The sequence below is a fragment of the Stegostoma tigrinum genome, unplaced genomic scaffold (genome assembly GCF_030684315.1).
Source record: "Stegostoma tigrinum isolate sSteTig4 unplaced genomic scaffold, sSteTig4.hap1 scaffold_55, whole genome shotgun sequence".
Lineage (NCBI taxonomy): Eukaryota > Metazoa > Chordata > Chondrichthyes > Orectolobiformes > Stegostomatidae > Stegostoma > Stegostoma tigrinum.
In genome coordinates, this window is record NW_026728483.1 from 735243 (window position 1) to 751523 (window position 16281).

The 16281-nt window shown below is 44.7% G+C and overlaps 1 protein-coding gene across 1 annotated transcript in view; it reads right to left on the reverse strand.

Moving 5' to 3' along the window:
* LOC132208863 (utrophin-like) overlaps positions 1-16076 on the reverse strand; it is a 56612-nt gene extending 40536 nt beyond the window's left edge. The window contains exons 1-2 of the mRNA XM_059644176.1: positions 15925-16076; positions 12107-12218 (exon numbers count right to left, since the gene is read on the reverse strand). Of these exons, the coding sequence (XP_059500159.1) occupies position 12107 (1 nt within the window). The 5' untranslated portion in view covers positions 12108-12218; positions 15925-16076. The remainder of the gene's footprint in view (positions 1-12106; positions 12219-15924) is intronic.
* Positions 16077-16281: the final 205 nt, after the last annotated feature.

The window sequence follows — 16281 nt, forward strand, 5'->3', positions numbered from 1 at the left end:
CCCTCGCTTTGGGATAGGAGCGGCGCAGGATGTGAAACAGGGACCGTGCTCATGTCCCCAATCCTCCCTTCACCCCAAACCACCAACCCCAGCTTACCTTACAGTAGGAGATAGTTGTCGGCTGCTCAGCTACGGAAGGCGTCGCGGACCCGCAGCCGGGTGCTCGGGGAGCGCGGGCTCGGTGCCAGGCAGCTGTGCCCAGGCGCCGGGCGAAGAGGCCTTCTCCCACCTCGGATCCCCGCTCCCGGCACAGGCGGCGCAGGGCCGAGCCACTGAGCAGCGAGCGCTCCAGCAGCCCGGATGCCTGCTCCCAGCCCGGTGGTCATGCTGGAGAACAGGAGGTTGTAGGGGTACGGGAGCGTGGTGCGATGATCCCCGTTGCCGAACAGCTGGGTCCTCAGAACCCTCCCGGGAAAAGGGATCCAGACAGCGGACTCGTCGCCGAGGGACGGGGGGGGAAAGGTGTGAGTCGGAACAGGAGAGGAAGGGGATTGACTGAGAGGGAGAAAGAGTCAGACTCTGTGTGTGTGTGTGTGTGTGTGTGTGTGAGAGGGAGAGAGGGGATTAGAAATGCAGTCTGATTGCGGATGGGTTGGGTTTAAATAGAGATTTTTAAACTTCGTTCAAAAAACTCACAACGCTCCCTGCTGAGCGGGTGGAGAGGCTCGGATAGAGAGAAAGAGAGAGACATGGGGGCGGGGGAGAGGGGACAGAGAGAGGTTCACAGGGAGAGACGGAGAGACAGGGAGACAGGGAGAAGGGGGGAGAGAACGGCAAAAGCACACACAGACGGAGCCAGATACAAGACGAGAGATAGAGAGGGGCGCACACAGAGACCAAAGAGACAGAGTGAAAGAGGAGAGAGACAGAAGTGCACAGCGAGGTGGCAGAGACAAGACGACAGAGAGAGACAGAGACATAGAGTGAGGCACACACAGAGAGATGGAGAGACAGAGATTTGTGTGTGTGGCGGGGGGTGGGTTTGGAGAAAATGGGAGAGAGAGAGAGAGAGACAGAGTCGTCGAGTTGTACAGCAGGGAAACAGACCCTTCAGCCCAACTCCTCCAGGCCGACCAGATACCGGAACTGACTAGTTCTGTTTGCCAGCCTGTAGCCCATATCCCTCCAGCCCCTTCCTATTCATGTGTCCCTGCAGGTGACTTCTAAATACTGTGAGTATAACAGCCTCTGTCACTCCTCTGGCAGTTCATGCCACACACAGACTACACTCGGGAGAACACGTTGGCGCCAAATCCATCTCCCATCCTCTGAGAAAAGGAACCGGAAATGACATTACCAACCCAAGGAAACCGGAACACTTAAAGAGAAGGCGGGACCTAACTCCAGCGCTTCCCCGGATGCTCACTGATGATTTTACCTGGAATGGTGCCGAAACGTCTGCAAACTAACCTTCCAGCTCAGTGAGCAATCTTACATCCAGAACCTCAACCCTGAGCTACAAATCTTCTCAAAACTCGATAATGCTTTGCCACTTGATTAACAGGTGCATCCTATTTTTTGAAAAAAATAAACGTTTTTTGCTGGATGTATGACTGACTGACCAGTGTTTATTGTCCTTCCTTAACTGAGCCTTGGGAGCTCTGCAGACCAATGCTATCAACGTGGATTTCACAAGCTCCAAAATCTCCCCTCCCACCACTGCATCCCAAAACCAGCCCAGCTCGTCCCCTAATCTGTTCTTCCTCTTACCGATTCCCCTCCTCCCAGCTCAAGCCGAACCCCCATTCCCTACCTACTAACCTCTTCCCGCCCCCTTGACCTGTCCGTCCTCCCCAGACTGACCTATCCCCTCCCTACCTCCACACCCACACTCACCTCTACTGGCTTCATGTCCGCCCCTTTTACTTAAGACCAGAAGACATCGGAGTGGAAGTAGGGCCATTCGGCCCATCAAGTCCACTCCACCATTTAAATCATGGCTCAGGGGCATTTCAACTCCACTTCCCTGAACTCTCCCCGTTGCCCTTGATTCCTCGTGAGATCAAGAATTTGTCAATCTCTGCCTTGAAGGCATCCAACGTCCTGGCCCCGACTGCACTCCGTGGCAATGATTTCCACAAGCCCGCCACTCTCTGGCTTTACAAATGTCATCTCATTTCCATTTGAAATTTACCTCCTCTAATTTTAAGGCTGTGCCCATGGGTCCTCGTCTCCCGGCCTCATGGAAACAACTTCCTAGCGTCCACCCCTTCCAAGGCAGACATTATGTCCTAAGTTTCTATTAGATCTCCCCTCACCCTTCTAAACTCTGATGAGTACAATCCCAGGATCCTTAGCCGTTCATCGTATGTCAAACCTACCACTTCAGGGATATTCTGTGTGAATCTCCGCTGGACACGCTCCAGGGCTAGTATGTCCTTTCTGAGGTGTGGGGCTCAAAATTGGACACAGTATTCTAAATGGAGCCTAACTAGAGCTTTATAAAGCCTCAGAAGCACATCGCTGCTTCTATATTCCGACCCTCTTGCGATAAAGGACAACATTACATTCACTTTCTTAATTACGGACTCTACCTGCAAGTTAACCTTTAGAGAATCCTGGACCAACACTTCTAGATTCCTTTGTACTTGAGCTTTACGAATTTTCTCACCATTTAGAAAATAGTCCTTGCCTGTATTCCTCTTACCAAAGTGCAAAACCCCACATTTACTCACATTGAATTTCATCAGCCATTTCCTGGACCACTCTCCTAAACTGTCTAACTCTTTCTGCCGCCTCTCCACCTCCTCAGTACTACCTGCCTGTCCACCTGTCTTCGTATCATCGGAAAACTTCGCCAGAATGATCCCGGTCCCTTCATCCAGATCATCAACACGTAAGGTGAACAGCTGCGGCCCCGACACCGAAACCTGCGACACCAATCGTCACTGGTCGCCATTCCGAAAAACAGCCTTTTATCCCAACTCTCTGCCTTCTATCAGACAGCCAATCCTCAATCCAAGCCAGTAGCTCATCTCAAACACCATGGGCCCTCACCTTGCTCAGCAGCCTCCCGTGAGACACTTATGAAAGGCCTTTTGGAAGTCTAGATAGACAACATTTACTGGGTTTCCCCGGTCTAACATACTTGTTACCTCTTCAAAGAATTCTAACAGGTTTGGCAGGCACAACCTCCCCTTACTAAATCCATGCTGACTTGTTCTAATCTGACCCTGCACTTCCAGGAATTTCAAAATCTCATCCTTGACAATGATTCAAGAATTTTATCAACTACCGAGGTCAGGTTAATCGGCCTGTAATTTTCCATCTTTTGCCCCGATCCTTTCTTAAACAAGGGGGTTACAACAGCAATTTTCGAACCATCTGGGACTTTTGAAAGATCACATCCAAAGCCTCTGCTATTTCCTCAGCCACCTTCCTCAGAACTCTACAATGTAGCCCATCGGGGCCAGGAGATTTAGCAATTTTTAGACCTTTTAGCTTTTCTAGCACTTTCTCTTTTGTAATGCCTACTATACTCAACTTTGCCCCCTGACTCTACCTAATTGTTGGCATACTACTCATGTCTTCCACTGTGAAGACTGACGCAAAGTACTTATTAAGTCCTTCAGCTACTTCCTTATCTCCCATCACTAGCCTTCCAGCATCAATTTGGAGCGGCCCAGTGTCTACTTTGGCCTCATGTTTGTTTCTTATGTATTGAAAGAAGCTTTCACTGTGATTTCTAATATGACTAGCTAGCCTTCCTTCATATTTGATCCTCTCCTTCCTTATTGCTCGTCTGTCTCCTCTGCACCTATCTTCCCCTCTGTCCATCTTCAATCTGCCTTCCCCCTCTCCCTGAAAATTTATGTTCAGGGAGATCTGGGTGTTAAGGTCCATTGTTCCATGAAGTTGGCAATGCAGGTCAACAGAGTGGTTAAGAAGGCATATGGTGTGCTTTCCTTCATCGGACGGGGTATCGAGTACAAGTGTTGGCAGGTCATTTTGCAGTTGTATAAGACTTTGGTTCGGCCACACTTGGAGTACTACGTACAGTTCTGGCCGCCTCATTACCAAAAGAATGTGGATGCTTTGGAGAGGGTGCAGAGGAGGTTAACCAGGATGTTGCCTGGTATGGAGGGTGCTAGCTATGAAGAGAGGTCGAGTAGATTAGGATTATTTTCATGAGAAAGACGGAGATTGAGGGGGGAACCTGATTGAGGGTTACAAAATCATGAGGGATACAGACAAGGTGGATAGCAAGAAGCTTTTTCCCCCAGAGTTATTGACTCAATTACAAGGGGTCATGAGTTCAAACCGAGAGGAGGAAAGTTTCAAGGAGATATGCAAGGGAAGTTCTTTAGGAAGAGGGTGGTGGGTGCCTGGAATGCGTTGCCAGCAGAGCTTGTAGACGCAGACACGATAGGGTCTTTTAAGATGTACCTGCACAGGTACATGGATGGGCAGGGAGCAAAGACCCTGACAAAATAGACGACAGGTTTAGACAGAGGATCTCGATTGGCGTAGGATTCGAGGGCCGAAGGGCCTGTTCCTGTGCTGTAATTTTCTTTGTTCTTGGATCAGATAAGAAGGAAAAGGGAGGTGTATAACAGTTATCAAGGGAATAAATCAACAGAGTCCCTGTAGACACACTAACGTCAACCAGGCCAACATCCCCAGCACTGAGGCACTGACCATCCTCGATCAGCCACAATGGGCTGGACACTTCATCTGTATGACTGACACGAGACTCCCCGCATGTTCTAATCCCAGCTTCAAAACAGCAGGCGAGACCCAGATGTGCAGAGGAAGCACTCGGTGATAAACTCAAGGCCTCAACGGTGAAGTGCAACATTCCTGCAGACACCGAGAATCACTGGCTGAAGACGGTCCGATGCCTGAGGAGCACCTGGGAAGGCATCAACACCTCGAGGCTTGATTTGGAAGCAGCGGAAGCCATGCAGCTACATCAACAACGCCCTCACCCCTTCCCACGACCACCTTCTGCCCCAAGTGCAACAGAGCCTACGGTAGCTGCATCGGTCTGTACAGCCACCCGTAGATTCAGCCTGAGAGTGGGAGACTGTCATCCACATCTGCGAGAAACCACCGTGATGATGATGTATAGTGTGCAGGGGGATCTTGTCATAGCAATTAAGAGAACAAATAGAGGGCAACAGAACGCTGGTGACCAGGATTAGGATCAGGGAGAATCTCAAAATCTTCTACAAGTGTCTCAGAGCCAAAGAGAAAATCCAGGGAAAACCAGGTCTCATGAGGGATGAAGAGGAAAATGTATGGTTTGAACTGGACAGCAATTGTCAGGTGTTAAACGAGAAATTCACATCACCTTTTACATGTGAGAAGGAGCATTTCGGCACACAATTCCTGAGCAGAATTAACAGAGACTGGGGACATGTAAGGTGATCCGGTGAATTTAAAATCAGAAGAATTACCTGGAGAACAAGTAACATAGTTCCACTTAACAAAATGCATGACAAACATAGAGCAGAGTATTACAGTCTGGTGAGTATCACATCAGTAGATAGGAAAATATTGGAGAATATTCTGAACGGCAGGCTTAATTTCCTTGGAAAGAAGCAGGGTTTGATCAGCAACGGTCAGCATAGCTTTGTCAGAGGGAGGTCATGCCTCACAAACCTAGATGATCCTTTCAAAGAGGTGACGGAGTGTGTAGATGGGAATTGATGCAGTGAAAACAGATTTCAGCAAAGACTTGGACAGGATCTCACATGGGACCTTAAAGTAAGGGAACACGTAGGAGGCAGCGATCATAATACAGTAGAGTTCGGTCTGCAGTTTGAAAGAGAGAAGGCAAAATCGGATGGAATGGTATTACAGTTAAATAAAGGTAATTGCAGGGGCATGAGAGAGGAATTGATGAAAATCGACTGGAAGCAGAGCCGAGCGGGGAAGACAGTAGACCAACAATGGCAGGAGTTTATAGGTGTAATTGAGGACACAGGACAGAGGTTCATCCCAAAGAAAACAAAGATTATCTGGGGTGGGATTAGACAGCCATGGCTGACAAAGGAAGTCAGGAAATATATCAAAGAAAAAGAGACAGCCTATAAAGTGGCCAAGAGCACTGGGAAATCAGAAGATTGGGAAGGCTACAAAAACAGACAGAGGATAACAAAGAGAGCAACAAGGAAGGAGAAGATCATATATGAAGGTAGGCTAGCTCGTAATATTAGAAATGATAGTCAAAGCTTCTTTCAATACATAAGAAACAAACGAGAGGCAAAGGTAGATATTGGGCCGCTCCAAATTGATTCAGGAAGGCCTGTGACGGGAGATAAGGAAATAGCTGAAGAACTTAATAAGTACTTTGCGTCAGCCTTCACAGTGGAATACATGAGTAGTATGCCAACAATTAGGGAGAGCCAGAGGGCAGAGTTGAATACGGTAGGCATTACAAAAGAGAAAGTGCTAGAAAAGCTAAAGGGTCTAAAATTTGATAAATCTCCTGGCCCCGATGGGCTACATCCTAGAGTTCTGTGGGAGGTGGCTGAGGAAATAGCGGAGGCTTTGGTCGTGATCTTTCAAAATTCACTGGAGTCAGGGAAAGTCCCAAATGATTGGAAAATTGCTGTTGTAACCCCCTTGTTTAAGAAAGGATCAAGGCAAAAGATGGAAAATTATAGGCCGATTAGCCTAACCTTGGTAGTTGGTAAAATTCTAGAATCCATTGTCAAGGATGACATTTCTAAATTCCCGGAAGTGCAGGGTCAGATTAAAACAAGTCAGCATGGATTTAGTCAGAGGAGGTCGTGCCTATTAGAATTGTTTGAAGAGGTAACAAGTATGTTAGACCAGGGAAACCCAGTAGATGTGATCGATCTAGACTTCCAAAAGGCCTTTGATACAGTGCCTCACGGGAGGCTGCTGAACGAGGATTGGCTGCCTGACAGAAGGCAGAGAGTTGGGTTAAAAGGCTCTTTTTCGGAATGGCAACCAGTGACGAGCGGTGTCCCGCAGGGTTCAGTGTTGGGGCCACAGCTGTTCACCATTTTCATTAATGATCTGGATGCAGGGACTGGGGGCATTCTGGCGAAGTTTTCCGATGATACGAACATAGGTGGACAGACAGGCCGTGCTGAGGAGGTGGGGAAGCTGCAGAAAGATTTAGACAGTTTGGAAGAGTGGTCCAGGAAATGAAATTGAATGTGAGTAAATGTGAGGTTTTGCACTTTGGAAAAAAGAATACAGGCATGGACTATTTTCTAATAGGTGAGAAAATTCGCAAATCAGAAGTGCAAAGGGATCTGGGAGTGTGGTCCAGGATTCTGTACAAGTTAACTTGAAGGTCGAGTCCATAATTAAGAAAGCAAATGTAATGTTGTCGTTTATCTCAAGAGAGTTGGAATATAAAAGCAGCGATGTGCTTCTGAGGCTTTATAAGGCTCTAGTTAGACCCCATTTAGAATACTGTATCCAATTTTGAGCCCCACACCTCAGGAAGGACAGGCTAGCCCTGGTTCGTGCCCAGCGAAGATTCACACGGATGATCCCTGGAATGGTAGGTTTAACGTATGATGAACGGCGAAGGATCCTGGGATTGTCCTCGTTAGAGTTTAGAAGGTTGAGGGGAGATTTAGAAACTTACAAGATAATGTATGGTTTAGAAGGGGTGGACGCTAGGAAGTTGCTTCCGTTAGGCGGCGAGACTAGGACACGTGGGCACAGCCTTAAAATTAGAGGGGTAAATTTAAAACTGAAATGAGACGACATTTCTTCAGCCAGAGAGTGGTGGGCTTGTGGAATTCATTGCCACAGAGTGCATGGAGGCCGGGACGTTGGATGCCTTCAAGGCAGAGATCGACAAATTCTTGATCTCGTAAGGAATCAACGGCTACGGGGAGAGTGCGGGGAGGTGGTGTTGAAATGCCCATCAGCCATGATTTAAATGGCGGAGTGGACTTGATGGGTCGAATGGCCTTACTTCCACTCCTATGTCTTATGGTCTTATGGACAGGTACATGGATGGGCGGGGAGCAAATGGACACAGACCCTTAGGAAATAGATGGCAGGTTAGACAGAGGATCTCGATCGGCACAGGCTCGGAGGGCCGAAGGGCCTGTTCCTGCGCTGTAATTTTCTTTGTTCTCTTTATTTGTACTCTTGCCTCTCTCTTACCTTTTATAGCTGAAAGAAACTCCTGCAATTTTTTTAATATTACCCTCATTAATATTGCCCTCATATTTCATCTTCTTCCCCCTTATTACCTTTTTACCTGTCCGCTGCCAGTTTTCGAAAGGCTTCCCAATTCACTGGCTTCCCACTAACCGCAACACATTTTATGCTTTTTCTTTTGCTTTCATCCTGTCCTTGACTTATCTTGTTAGTCGTGGTTGCTGATCTTTTCCTGATCTCAACTCCACTCTCCTGCCTGCTCCCCATGGCCCTTTCTCCCTATTTTTCATCAGAAACATATTTATTTCTTTCTTGAATCGGTCGATTGGTGCTGCCTCCATTGCATTCAGGGGCAATGAATTCCATAGATTCACAACCCACTCCTCGTCTCTATTTTGTACATGCCATGCCTCACTCGATAGCTACAGCTTCTTGTTTAAGAATGTCCCACAATGCAGAACATTTGCTCAATGCCAATCTTTTCAATCCCCTTTACTATTTTATATACCTCAATCAGAACCACCCCGCTCATTCTTTCCAACACCAGCAAGTACAAGCCCAAGCTACTCAGCCACTTCTCATATGACAGCCCTTTCATCCCTGGAATCAATCAGTTCAACCTCCTCCGAACTGCCTCCAGTGCAAACGCATTCATCCTCAGTGAGGGGATCAAAACTGGACACAAGACTCTGGTCTCACCAACACCCAATGTGTTCGGAAAAACACTTTGTTACTTTAATGATCCAGTCCTTTTGTGATAAATGCCAGAGTTCCATCTGCCTTCCTTGTGCTATGCCTAACCCGCATACCAACTTTCAGCTATTCATGCACAAAGACAGCCAGACAACTTTGCACTGACACACTTTGAATCTCCCCTCCATTTAAATAATAATTTGCCCTTTTTTTCCTGGACAAAATAGGCAAGCCTCATGCTTATCCACATTAACCACCTGCCAGATTCTGGCCCATTCTCCTCGCCTATCAATATTCAGCTGTGGATGTTCTATTTCACATCACAGGCTGTTTTCCCACCTCTTTCAAAATCATCCATGCATTCTGTTACATTACACTTTGTAACATATACAAATGATATGTAAGCAGAGACAAATAGTTGAGGTCAGAGAACTGAACCCCGCAGCACCCCACTCGTAACAATTCACCATCCGGACAAAGACTCATTTATCCTGACCCTCAGCTATCTGTCAGTTAGCCAGGCCTTTATTCAAACCAATATTCTACCCTTAATCCCCTTGGATCTAACCTTCTGGTTCACTTTTTTATGCAGCAACTGGTCAAATTCTTGCTGGAAATCTCGATTTGCCACATCCCTCAGATCCCGAGACAAAATCCTCAATTCTGCTACCTCATCAGTTCCTGACTTCATTACAGCTGTTGTTCAAACATGGTCAAAAGAGTTGAATTCCGGAGGTGAGCTAAGGATGGCTACATTTGACCGAGTGTGGCATCAAGGAGCGCTACCAAAACTGCAGCTGATGGGAATCCAGCAGAAACTCACCACTGGTTCGAATAATATCTGCACAGAGGACGATGCTTTTTCATTCTTTCATGGGAAAGAGGGCATTGCTGGTTAGACCAGCTTTTATTGCCCATCCCAAATTGCCTAACTGATATCTGGAGTTCCATGTAGGCCACACCAGGCCTAGCCCAGTTTCCTTCCCTAAAGAACATAAGTGAATCAGATGGGTTTTTCCAACAATTGGCAATGGATTTACGATCATCATTAGACTCTTAATGGAATTTGAATTCAATGAAAATCTGGAATTATGTGCCATCGTGGAATTTGAACCAGGTCCTCAGAACATTACCTGAGTGCTTGGATTAATAGTCTAGTCATAATACCATTAGGTCATCGCCTCTCCTAATGGGAGGCATTTTGGTTGTTGGAGGTCACCTGCAGGAGGTCCTGAAGGTACAGTCCTAAGCCTAACCATCTTCAGCTGCTTTATCAATGACCTTGTCTCCATCATAAGATCAGAAGTGGGGATGTTCACCAGTGATAGCAGAATATTCAGCATCATTCACCACTGCTCAGATACTGAACCTGTCCATGTCCAAATGCAACAAGGCCAGAACGATATCTCGGCTTGGGCTGCTAAGTGGCAAGTCGCAATTATACTACACAAATACCAGGTAATGACCATCTCCAGTAGGAGAAAATCTATAAATTGTCCCTTGACATTCAATGGTGTAACCATCACTGAATTGTCCGCTATCAAAATCCCGGGTTTTACCAGTGAACAGAAATTCAACTGAACTTCCTATTTAAATGCAGTGGCTACAGGAGCAGGCCCAAAGCTCGGATTACTGCATCAAGTAACTCACCTCCTGATTCCCCAAGCCTGTCTACCAGCTACATGGAACAAGTCAGAAGAATGATGGAATAATCCCCACTTGCCTAGATGGGTGCAGATACAAAAGCACTCAACAAGTTCAACACCATCCAGGAAAAAGCAGCCTACTCCCTCCAGTGCTCATTAGCAGCAGTGTGTACCATCTATGAGATGCGCTGAGAAATCTGCAAAAGATCCTGAGATCGGACTTTCCAAACCTATGACAAATTTCAGCTACAAGGGCAAGGGTAACAGATATATGAGAACAGCACCACCAACAAGACCCTGTGTCTAAGCCACTCACCATCTCAACTTGGAAATATATTGCTGTTCTTTCACTATCACTGGGTCAAAGTCCTGGAAATTCACCCCCGACTGACTGAGTCTACCTACAGCACATGGACTACAATGATTCAACAATTACAAGGCTAACTAAGGATGGGAAATAAATGCTGCCCCAGTTAGCGATGCCAGTGGCCCAGAAACAAATAAAAATTAAGTATCACCTACCTCCTCTTAATTCCAGTTTCTCATGCTGCACCATTCTGATTATTCTATAAAACCTGGTCTTTCCATAGCAATGCTCAAAGCTACATACAGTACTTGTTTGAGATCAAATTATATTCTGCACAATATTAAGAGCCATCACTGGCTGATGAGTATGATTGCCCAGCTAGGAAATTCCGTATCACGGGTCATGAGCTCTGTGCGGGTTGATTAGCCTGAACTAGAGCCACACGTTTAGCAGGTCTTTCAGGGTGATGGAAGTGGTCTTGGCCTTGAGAACACTAGCATTCCTTTCTCCAGTTCCTTTCCCACACTTCAACTTCTTGCCTGTGTTCATAAAGAAGTATGTGTCTTCAGACAGGAGATTCCCCCAAGTTGGTTTCTTCTGAATGGGGATATCCCATACTTTGACCTCGATGTAGAATTTCTTGAAGGAACATTTCAAGGTCTTTGAAATCAGTTGGCAAAAATTTACTTTGGTAGTCATAACTTAGGCATCCCAAGTACATGGCCAGCCCAATGGGGTTTGTTTCAAATCATCATGGCGTCAATGCTGATGCTAGGAGGTTTTTCCTCCTAGCTGATGTGGAGAATCCATGACAAAACTGTGCTGAAAGGGTCTTGAAGTGGCAGCTGGATGTTATCCAGGTTTCACAGTCATATAGGAGAGGCTGAACGATGCATGCCTTGAACTCAAGGATCTTTTCAAGGATACTTTTGCAAAAGCCTGAAGGGAGATTTGAAGACTTCTGAGAGTGGAAATGACATTGTGAACCACATACTGAAGTTCCATATGCGAGGTCAGTGTCATTTTCTTCTGTGATTTTAAGTGGTTGAGGTGAAAAGGTTTTCCATCCATCCTATCCAAGTCACTGGGAAGCTTGTTCTTGATGAGATTAAGAATGGTGGCGACAAAGTTGGAGAAAAGGGTGGGCATGATGACATATCCCTCCTTGAGCCTCAACTTGACATCAAAGAGCTTCTGCACAATATTGTATTTCTGGTATTGAAGCCTGATTTAAGCTGTTGGCCTTTTATCATTTTAGCAAACTACTTCAACTTTGAGGGAAGATTGTATTTAAATGGTAAAATCCCTAAGTTTCGACAGATTGGAACAATTCTATCAAGTGGAATAATATATTACTCACTGGAGTGCAGTTCTCCACCATTGGGTAATGTAACTTGTGCCCCTTTGACGTGCGCCCCGAAAAGAAACAGCTTCGGCACATGTCATAATTCAAGTGTTTGAGGCTGCGGTACCTATAAAGGAAGAACAAGTAGTAAGAGAAATGTTCATTTTTGTTTGGATATTTTTAACCATCGAAGGAATGCAAGTTAAGTAGTTAAATTATGTATTTTTTTCTATTTTGAAGAAACGGCAAATTATGTGGGGAGAAACAAATGCTAGCAAAGTCGAGGAAAACTGTCCCAACTCCCCCAGTCGATTTTCATAATGGGATATCACATCCCTGGAATTATTGTAAATTGCTTCTGCTCTGCATCCAACGTATTCACAACGTTCCCATTGTATGGAAGGTTTTCATCTGCCACGGTGGCATAAACCTATTTAGAAGTAACCTTGCCAGAATCTTCCTGGAAAAGGTAAATCTGACGAGCAGCGATTGTAACATGTGAAGCTGTAAAGGCCACAATAAACGAGGAGGATACACATTTTCAGCTCAGACGGCAGAAGGGAAGTTCTCCAAGCAAAGAGAAAAAAAAGCCAAGAAATTAACTGTAATAATGGCTGAGAGACAGTGGGCAAGTGGCAAATACATTGAACTAAAAATCCAGAGACCCAGGCTGATGCTCTGGAGAATGTAGGTTCATGTTCAAACACTGTAGCTGGTCAAATTTACATTTCATTACAAAAATACCCAGAACTAAAAGTCATTTCCAGTAACGCTATCATGAAACTATCAACAATTGTTGGTAAAAATCCATCTGATCCACTCTTGTCCTTTCGGGGAGTATTCGATCATCCTTACCCCATCTGATCTACATGTGGCTACAGAGCCACAGCAATGTAGGTAGCTCTGAACCACCCGCCCAGCTATCCACTCAGTTCAACGGCAATTAGCGAAGGACAACAAATGATAACTTCACCGGTGATAGCCAAATCCCTTGCAAGAATGGAAAATGTCATAATGAAATGGAAGGACTTGATCAATGTCGTGTGAAATTATCAACAGATGAATGGATGGAACTGCATACAGAATGCAGGTCATCAATATGATGAGATGGTGCAAAACAAAGAATATTGCCTTCAGATTCCTGTCATGAAGCCAAACTCTGATACTCAGCAAGCAGTCATAAATGTATGAGCAGAAACTAAATAGCCATGAAAACCAACATAAAAGTACAAACAGCAGGCTCTTAAAATTTTTGGAGCTATGCAAGGCAATATTAAATTATGCACTGAAGTGGTTAAGTTCAGTTAATCCTCTTATAAATAGCACTGCTAACAGGAAACTCACTGTCAATTACAGATTAGTCCAGAATTTTCGAGGCAATAGATAAACTGAAGCAGAATACCAGTTTCCGTGAGGAACAAACATAATTTGGAAGTGAAAGGGATGAAAGGAATTACTTTTCTGAACAACAGTCGGAAGAAATACAGACAGACGGTAGATTGAGAAGATGAAACATCGAGGAGATGGTAAGGAAAGAAATAGATTTGGAAGCAACAGTGTGGTAGAATTGTGGAAGTTCACTGGCCTCACGCAACATCAGGAACCAATACATTTGATCTTTATAGAACAGAATGTCAGAGAAGGGGGGCTCTCTTCCCAAATGGTCAAGCTGACAAAATGTAGGAAAAAGGCTGCCTTCCTCTTGGTGCTTCGCACTGGATGAACACGTGAGGAAAGTTGTGCTTATTGGTTGCGGACCTATTGGTGGTTGGTTCATTCATATCAGGCAGATTCTCCCACAGCGGGTGAAGGTGTGGTCACAGTCTTCACTGGAGGCAACTGAATCGATTCCTCTTCTTTGTTCATTCATGCAAGTTCTGTGTTTGGATTCCTGATTGCGGCTACAAAATCTCCTATCTGCCCCTCCAACTATCAAGTCTCCGATCACACACGTCCTGTTTACCTTATCCTTTTCCACCGTGTCCCAGAGCCAATTACACTTTACTTTTAATGAATTTTAGGTTCAAATCACAGTAAAAGGAAGCCATTTGGTCCATCATGTTTGAACTAGCTCTCCAAATACATGTCACAAATTAGTGCCTTTTCCTTAACCTGCACATTATTTCTCTTTAATTAATCAACTAATGCTTTCTTGCATCTTTTACTGAAACTGCCTCCTCTAGGTAATGCATTCTATAGACTGTGATAAAGCTATTTCTTACACTGCAGTTACTTCTTTAGTCAATCACTTCAAACCTCTGCATCTTATTCTCAATTCTGTCACAAGTAGGAAAGTCTTCCCCTCGTCTACTCTGACCAGACTTCAAATGATTTTGCAAGATTCAAAATAATCTCTTCTAAGTCTCAGCATCTTCGAGGAAAGCTGTCCTAATTCCTCTAATCAATTTTCATAATGAGATATCTCAACCCTGGAATCATTATTGTAAATTAGTCCTGCTCTGTCTCCAACATTTTCACAAAGTTCCCTTCGCATGGAAGGTTTTCATTCGCCATGGTGGTATAAACCTATTCAGAAGTAACCTTGCCAGAATCTTCCCAGCAATGGAAAGGCTGGTGATCCCATGGTTCTTTGAGCAATCTGACATTTCTCCTTCAGTTTTGTATAAGATATGGCATCTTAAAGATTTTGTGAAATCCTGCCCTGTTCCTCATAGTCCATGAAAAGCTAACAGATCTTGGCCTTCAGAGTTAGGCCACCATTCCTCAAGCTTCAGATGGAATTCAATTGACTCCGGGTCGCTGTTGCTCTTTACTTAGTTATGGCAGTCATAGTTTCATCCACAGTTGGGGTCTCACTCCAGTTCTTCTTAGACAGGGAGTTGTTTGATCAGATCAATGGCAGTAACACGCACCTTCTCCAAGATGGCCAATCTTAGAAATGTAGGAGAATAGTTAACTGAAAAGGGTCAATTTACCCCTTAGAAATCCTGTCCAAATATGCAATTTAATTTACTAATTATGGACAAGAAGTTTTATCGATCATTTAGCAACAACACAGCAATCACTTTCATAGGATGCACACACACTGATTACAGGACTAATAAAAAGGCCTTTCTGTAAATTCTCAATAATTGCAAATTACAGAACCAACCGGAAGTCAAGTCACAATCCATTCTGAGCCACAGTGTCTGTGATCAATGCAACGGTGAACAAAATACCAAAAGCATGCAGCACTCACCTCTCACAAAAAATTAAGTTAAAGAAGTTGATACTTAATTTGTCCTAATTACTTCTCTGGTCCATGAGTTTGTTGGGATTTTTGATGATTTCAGTTGTGTTGTTGACTGATCGAGTTTCTAATAGAACATCTAAAGTTAAAGCTTTCTTTAAAAACTAACTCCCACTAACTTTCTGCTGGTTTGCACATCTCACCTGAAACCTACGAATGGGTACTCTTTGCAGATGTTACACTTCGCCTGATGTTTTGCAGTTTCAGCAGCTGCCACATGGTGTAGAACAGGCAGCCAGACCATGGATCGAGGCTCCAATCTCACCCACTCTACAAAGTGTTTAATATCAATCTCTGTTTTTGTTCTGGCCCGAGAGGGAAATAAAAGATCAGCTGCATGACTTATTATGTCAAGTTTACATCCGCTATCCTCAGTGATATCTAATACACTATCACTGGGGTTTCTGACATTGTTTTTAATCATTAATTTAATAAAAACATTGACTATTTATAAACATGATAGCCTTGGATTAGTCGTGGTACATGTTGGCCTCTGGAACTAATTCAAACCAAAAATGAGCACAAAATTCACACTGGCAAGTAGACCCGCTTGACCTATTGAATTGGCGCAGAGCACACTTACATGTTGGAAGCAACTGCAGACACTTGGTTCAATGTTTCTGCCTCCAAATGAAGGTACCTCACCGAGCTGCCGAGGGATCTGGACTGCATTGTGAAGCAAAAGGCTCAGGCTTCGTTGGTCACATAAATCTGTGGGTTCAGCTACTTGTTTGAAGAGATCTGCAAAAGTTATTCAGAAGAAAAATATTGATATTCCTAAACTTAAGAGAGGTAGTTGAGAGTTCAATACATCCAATACATCTTCCTCAATTGCCTTGCTTTGTAAATTATCTTAAAACATTATTTTATGATCTTGATTGGCTATTTGCAAACAACTGTGGAAACAAAAACTTCTGTTTGTTTACAACAATGGACAATG